Raw genomic sequence first — 7,498 nt, 5'->3', positions numbered from 1 at the left:
ACCAATATTTACCAACGGAGTAGTCTACCTAGGCGGTAAAATGGCCTGTTTTCCGTCACCGGCCGGAAAATCGTCTGGCTCCGGCCACCGGCAATCCCTCCGCCCTCCGCCACCCTCCCCTAGCTTCGCCACCCTCCTTCTCCGCTACCCTCCTCTGGGAATCCTGACATTCCCTAACAGAAGATCCAATCAGGGCTGGCAATCCTGACATCCCCTGACAGACCGGGTCCGAGCTGGAGAGTTATTGCCATTGGAAATTCGAAATGAGGAATTGTGTGGGCTGCTCACTCACCTTCCTCCTGGACTCGGCGCCTCCCGCTCTGCAATTCCTCCGCTCTGTCGATAAAATAAGTTGCCCAAGGTCGGCTCTCAGGTTTTTCCAATGGGCGAAACTACAACCAGGGTTCAAACACGCCCCTTCAAATTATGACAGACTTGCCAATATTCACGGCCGCTCTAAAGACTTTGAAGCCCTGAAGAGGGTTTTGTTAGAGATATCAGCTGTGTACAACACTTATTCTGCCAAAACATTTTCTTTCGCCACTGCCTGGCATGATGATCCGGATATGCTGAATGAAGTTATGGAAATGCTTGAGAAGTTGGAGCATCGTCCCAGAAGAGACGCTTATGAAATGTTTATTGCGGTTCTCTGTCAAAAGAATCATGCCAATGCAGCCTTAGTGGTATTGGAAAATATGGGGAGTAGAGGTTGTGTTCCGAGAATGCAGACTTATTGCCCACTTATCCAGGTGTACTGTCAGAACAACCAGATGGATAAGGTACAGGAGATTTTTGTTATGTTGAAAGACTGCCCTCCTGATCCCATTTGCTTTCATATTGTTTTGAGTGCACTTTGTAATAGGAAACAATTTGTAGAAGCAGTCGAATTTCTTACAAGAATGGTTAATATGGGCTGCAAACAAGATGCAATTCCATATGATATAATGATTCGTGCTGCCTGCAATTTAGGGAAAATCGAAGGTGCGCTTAAGCTCTTTGATAGATTGAAAGAAGAAGGGCTTACACCTTTGCGTCATACTTACCTGTATATTCTTGAGGGACTCTGCCAGATCAGAGGTTTTGACCGAGCACATTCGTTCCTGATTCAGCACAGTGGAAGGAATCGGACACTGGATTCGATGAACTACATACATTTAATTGGACTTTCTCGCAAATCAGGTCAAGGGCAAATAGCAGGCAATCTCATGAAGGAAATGAAAGCTAAGGGCTTTGATTGATGCAGCTTACATTAATGCAGTGAAGCTAAGGAAATTTTATCTTCGGGTCCGCTTTTCATGGATGGATAAGTTATTCCATAGTGGTTAAATACAACAAAATAGTGTTGTATTATTAACTTAGTGTTTGTTGTTCATGGTATTTTTGGAACAAAACTGTGTTTTATTTTCCTATGTTCATGGCTTAAAGAAACATGATAATATTTTTGTGTTTTTCCAGTTTCATAGGTGGAGTGTGCACTTTGCATGTAAGTTTCAAAATATGATACTCAGTTGTATTCCAAACACACAATGCCTTAATTAGTAGTTTTGTGTGAACAAATCGAGTGACTGAGTATTGTCTTATTAAAAACTAAGTAGTTTTTTGTGAACAAATCCAGTGATTGAGTATAAAAAATTACCATGTATGATCACTGCTTTTGCAACAAAGCAATCTTCAATATATCCATGTGCTATTTGGTTTTGTTTCATATGACAAAATATAAAATCTGCAGGTTCCCTCTTTGCGTTTGCTGCTCTGCAGACAAAATGTAAATTAAGTTGTTAGTATAGCTTCTGCAGGGCTTTGTTTCCATTTGCTGGATTTGTATCTGGAGGTTTTTAAAGAACAGTAAGATGTATCTGGTAATCTTTTCACAAATTTTGTTGGTTATGTGTTGAGGCCTGAAATTTTCACTATTCAGGGGGATGTTCACCTTTCTTCATTCAAAATTTTTCGAATCAATATACAAATACATACTATTTTCTTATATTAGATTTGACTTATCCATTATAATAAAAAGGCTAATCTGAAATAGCTTATATACAAATGGCAATGTTATTCCAGAGTGGTTAAATACAACAAAATAGTACTATATTATTTTTATTTCTTATTATTTTTTAAAACTATTTAATTATAATCACTTATAATAATATAATTAAATTTTAAATCAAGTATGTTATACCATCAATAAAGGCAACTTATTATTAATCAAATTTATTGTGTCATCAATTTTATTTCAACCGCCGAAAAAGACAACATATTAATTTAATTAGATTTAGCGTGACTCATTTCAGCATTACTGCTTCAGAATTCTATTATTTCAACCGCCGAAAAAGACAACATATTAATTTAATTAGATTTAGCTGAAGTATACTTATTTTAATTAAATTGCCTCAGAAAAATGGCTGATATCTTGGGTCCATGGCACTTTGCAGTACACATACATATTATCGATAATTACTGGAGTGTGAGGACTGATGAAGGTATCATGTCATGCCAAAGGGTATTAGGTCCAATTATTGTATTGAGTCCCAGTGGAAGATGTTGGTGGAAGTTTTTTAAGGTAGAAATAAGTTTATGATATTCACAACTAAATTGAGTTGCATTCTATTCATAAGGAAACATAAATTATTGAATATTTTATTGAGTTGTATTTTAAATATAACGTAAAGAGTTTAAAATAAAAATATTAACTTATTGATTTATGTAATTTAAAATTTTCACAATTATTTATATTGTTGTTAAAGATTTCTGGCAAAAACCGTGTACTGTTTTTGGCGAGGACAAATTAAAACAAAAACATTTAAGTTCTATGGTGTAGTTTAATATTACAAATAAAGTGATAGAGATTCTAGTATATAAATAATAATGTATGAATATGAATAAGTTGGTTGGAGTAAAAAATATTTTCATATTTATAAAGATTTATTTTTATTATATTATGATATTTTATTGGAAAGATTAAAATTAATATAATTATAAATTATTTTAATTTATTTTGAAAATAAAAATTAATTTATAATTAAAATTATAAATTAATTGATATATTTTTATTATAAATATATTTCTATATTAAATAGTTTATTAATAATTTTAGTATTATGGTCTAAGATTTGTTAGAAATTTTAAAAATTAAAATTAAAATTATATAGATATATTATTGTTATAAACATATTTTTATATTAAGATATTAATTTATATTAATGTAAATAGCATATTAAAAAATTTGGCATTATGTTTTGTGAATAGATTTTATTTCAGAATAATGCTAATGTGAAATAGCTATTAGTGATTTTTGTGGTTATATTTTGTGGGGTTTTTAGAATAGCATTTCACATTAATGCAAGTAAAGCATAAATACTTATTGTTTTCCTTGATAAAGTTGAAGTTTTGTTTATTGAATACATACAACATAGTTTTGGTTTGCCTTGGTGTGTCACTCACCAAAATACACTAATGGAAAAACTTTAAAGTTTTAGTTATCTGAGTTTTCAAACTATAATGAAACTCAAAAATTGAAAATGTTCTCATCCAAGACTCATGCTACCTATCCAACTATAACGATTTATGTAACAAACATAAAATTAGAAGTAAAAACGATGAGAACATTGGTGTATTTTAAATATGATTTTATAAAAAAATATTTAAAATTTGTATTATAATTTGATTTAATTTTTTATTTTTTTTGCTAAGTATGATTAATCTATTATTTACAAAAAGAGAGAACTGTTACATCATTTGAACACAGAGAGCCATCATGCCTGAGAGTTAGGCCGTTTGAGCATGACTGAATCAGAAACTGGGAGTTTGAACATGATATCCCGCGCAGGGGAAACAGAGAGATACAAACAACAGACACTAGACAATAGTCCCGACACAACAGAAACTAGACAATAGACCCGATACAAGAACATAGAGAAAGTTTGACAAACAGAGCCAGAGAGAACCTTTCCTCCTTTCCACTGGGCTTCAAAAAACTGGTGGACAGCTGACACATAAGATTATTCGTCGGGTGGCTCCTCCACTATCCTGCACCATCCCTCTTCCGGTTCCTGCCTGTCTGGCTGAGCGTGGGCAACTGGCACAATGTTGATGGCACTGGCTGGCTGAGGAGAGCTGGGATTTTGGTTTTCCTTAGTGTGAGGCATAGGGGCACTAGGCTCGCCCTCGTCTTGGGCTTCTTCTAAGAAGAGAATAGAGACATGAGCCGTAATTCGAGGGCGAGTGAGAGAACAGTTGAACGAGAAAATAGTTGAGCCAAAGGACGGCGAATTGGCAGAGTCTGGAGAGTTTGGGTCCAGGTATTGACTTGGACTCAGAATGCTCTCTGTTCCCAGAGGAGGAGGAGCTTGCCCCATGGAGCCAGACCCAGCAGAAGGGCGCGAAGGGTTGCCCCGGCCGGATCCTCTTCGACTAAGCATGCGCTGGCAGGGTCTCGGCATAGCGAACGGAAGAACACGAACCGCAGTGATGAAATCTCCTTCAGTGGAAATTCCTCGTCCCGTAATGAGAATGCCACGAACACCACAGGGGATGCCGCCAACAGCTGAGGGGAAATTACGCGCCTTGAGCTCTGCCTCAGGCGCTATCTGAAGACAGCATCCGGCGCCTGACCCTCCCCAAGCCCAATCTTTCTCAAAACTCCGAATCGTTCCAAGCATAATGAAACACAGTAGCATGTTGCTGGAGCTGAAGCTATTAAATACGCAGGTGCCATTCCCTCGATCCTCACCCGCCATTACTATGGCAATCAAGTTCGTTGCAGGCAGAAATCCTCCCGAGCAGGCGTAACTGGACAACGTTTTAATGCCAAGACCGAACAGACGAACACCCATAATGTTAATCACCTGCGCATTGATATCCTCCCACCTGATATTCTGTCCGGCGAGCATGCTGGACAGGTGCCAACCATGCTCCGCCTTCCTCCGTCCCATCATGGTAAATGCATTACAGATCACCCGCATCCGGGGATTTAAAATTTAATTTTATTATTATAAGTGATTATAATTAAATAGTTGTAAAAAATAATAAGAAATAAAAATAATACAACACTATTATTTTGTTGTGTTTAACCATTCTGGAATAACATTGCCATTTGCATATAAGCTATTTCAGATTAGCCTTTTTATTGTAATGGATAAGTCAAATCTAATATATAGAAAATAGTACGTATTTGTATATTGATTTGGAAAATTTTGAATGAAGAAAGGTGAACATCCCCCTGAATAGTGAAAATTTCAGGCCTCAACACATAACCAACAAAAAAAGATTACCAGATACATCTTACTGTTCTTTAAAAACCTCCAGATACAAATACAAAAAATGGAAACAAAGCCCTGCAGAAGCCATACTAACAACTTAATTTACATTTTCCTCCATATACAAATCCAGCAAATGGAAACAAAGCCCTGCAGAAGCTATACTAACAACTTAATTTACATTTTGTCTGCAGAGCAGCAAACGCAAAGAGGGAACCTGCAGATTTTATATTTTGTCATATGAAACAAAACCAAATAGCACATGGATATATTGAAGATTTCTTTGTTGCAAAAGCAGTGATCATACATGGTAATTTTTTATACTCAATCACTGGATTTGTTCACAAAAAACTACTTAGTTTTTAATAAGACAATACTCAGTCACTCGATTTGTTCACACAAAACTACTAATTAAGGCATTGTGTGTTTGGAATACAACTGAGTATCATATTTTGAAACTTACATTCAGAGTGCACACTCCACCTATGAAACTGGAAAAACACAAAAATATTATCATGTTTCTTTAAGCCATGAACATAGGAAAATAAAACAGAGTTTTGTTCCAAAAATACCATGAACAACAAACACTAAGCTAATAATACAACACTATTTTGTTGTATTTAACCACTATGGAATAACTTATCCATCCATGAAAAGCGGACCCAAAGATAAAATTTCCTTAGCTTCACTGGATTAATGTACAGCCCATGAAAACGTTCTACACTATATAACACATTCTACACTATCCTTATGATCGATTTTGTTTCATTTAAGCTGCATCAATCAAAGCCCTTAGCTTTCATTTCCTTCATGAGATTGCCTGCTATTTGCCCTTGGCCTGATTTGCGAGAAAGTCCAATTAAATGTATATAGTTCATCGAATCCAGTGTCCGATTCCTTCCACTGTGCTGAATCAGGAACGAATGTGCTCGGTCAAAACCTCTGATCTGGTAGAGTCCCTCAAGAATATACAGGTAAGTATGATGCAAAGGCGTAAGCCCTTCTTCTTTCAATCTATCAAAGAGCTTAAGCGCACCTTCGATTTTCCCTAAATTGCAGGCAGCACGAATCATTATATCATATGTAATTGCATCTTGTTTGCAGCCCATATTAACCATTCTCGTAAGAAATTCGACTGCTTCTGCAAATTGTTTCCTATTACAAAGTGCACTCAAAACAATATGAAAGCAAATGGGATCAGGAGGACAGTCTTTCAACATAACAAAAATCTCCTGTACCTTATCCATCTGGTTGTTCTGACAGTACACCTGGATAAGTGGGCAATAAGTCTGCATTCTCGGAACACAACCTCTACTCCCCATCTTTTCCAATACCACTAAGGCTGCATTGGCATGATTCTTTTGACAGAGAACCGCAATAAACATTTCATAAGCGTCTCTTCTGGGACGATGCTCCAGCTTCTCAAGCATTTCCATAACTTCGTTCCGCATATTCGGATCATCATGCCACACAGTGGCCAAAGAAAATGTTTTGGCAGAATAAGTGCTGTACACAGCTGATATCTCTAACAAAACCCTCTTCAGGGCTTCAAAGTTTTTAGAACGGCCGTGAATATTGGCAAGTTTGTCATAATTTGAAGGGGCGTGTTTGAACCCTGGTTGTAGTTTCGCCCATTGGAAAAACCTGAGAGCTGACCTTGGGCAACTTATTTTATCGACAGAGCGGAGGAATTGCAGAGCTGGAGGCGCCGAGTCCAGGAGGAAGGTGAGTGAGCAGCCCGCGCAATTCCTCATTTCGAATTTCCAATGGCAATAACTCTCCAGCTCAGACTCGATATGTCAGGGAATGTCAGGATTGCCAGTCTTGATCGGATCTTCTGTCAGGGAATGTCAGGATTCCTAGAGGAGGGTGGCAAAGATGGAGGGTGGTGGAGCTAGGGGAGGGTGGCAGAGGGCGGAGGGATTGCTGCTGGAGCTGGACGATTTTCCGGCCGGTGACGGAAAACGGGCCATTCTACCGCCTAAGTAGACTACTCCATTACCAACATTTAAGCAACCAATATTTACCAGCCTATAAACCCATTAATACTAAAAGCTATATATGCCAACAGTTAAATTGAATCAGGTACATTATCCAGGTGGGCATATACAGCCCAAGCCCATTAGTGGAACCATAGGCTCGTAAATATGAATCGGCGCGAAGTTTCCGTTAACCCGTCACCGCACATCACAGCTGGCAGTGCCAGCAGACTACAGCGGAAGCGTCGGTGCTGCAAACAAAAC

The 7,498-nt window shown here is 37.6% G+C and overlaps 2 protein-coding genes across 2 annotated transcripts; one reads left to right on the top strand and one right to left on the bottom strand.

Moving 5' to 3' along the window:
- The first annotated feature begins 258 nt into the window (after nt 1-258).
- On the top strand, nt 259-1,238 carry LOC149260822 (pentatricopeptide repeat-containing protein At3g56030, mitochondrial-like). Its single transcript, XM_089380743.1, has one exon. It carries the CDS (start codon nt 264-266, stop codon nt 1,236-1,238), a length of 975 nt encoding a protein of 324 aa, XP_089236869.1. The 5' UTR covers nt 259-263.
- Nucleotides 1,239-6,034: 4,796 nt separating this feature from the next.
- Nucleotides 6,035-7,009, bottom strand: LOC149260821 (pentatricopeptide repeat-containing protein At1g71210, mitochondrial-like). Its single transcript, XM_089461012.1, has one exon. It carries the CDS (start codon nt 7,007-7,009, stop codon nt 6,035-6,037), a length of 975 nt encoding a protein of 324 aa, XP_089317138.1.
- Nucleotides 7,010-7,498: the final 489 nt, after the last annotated feature.

This window comes from Pinus tabuliformis, chromosome 6 (assembly GCF_031772625.1).
Source record: "Pinus tabuliformis cultivar Carrire ecotype Pingquan chromosome 6, CPIR1, whole genome shotgun sequence".
Classification (NCBI taxonomy): Eukaryota; Viridiplantae; Streptophyta; class Pinopsida; order Pinales; family Pinaceae; genus Pinus; species Pinus tabuliformis.
Note: the sequence above shows the minus strand (reverse complement) of the source record. Positions and strands in the feature narration are given on the sequence as shown.

Excerpts from the sequence above, each read along its gene's own strand:
- LOC149260822 (XM_089380743.1), top strand. The coding sequence starts at position 264 with ATGAGGAATTGTGTGGGCTGCTCACTCACCTTCCTCCTGGACTCGGCG.
- LOC149260821 (XM_089461012.1), bottom strand. The coding sequence starts at position 7,009 with ATGAGGAATTGCGCGGGCTGCTCACTCACCTTCCTCCTGGACTCGGCG.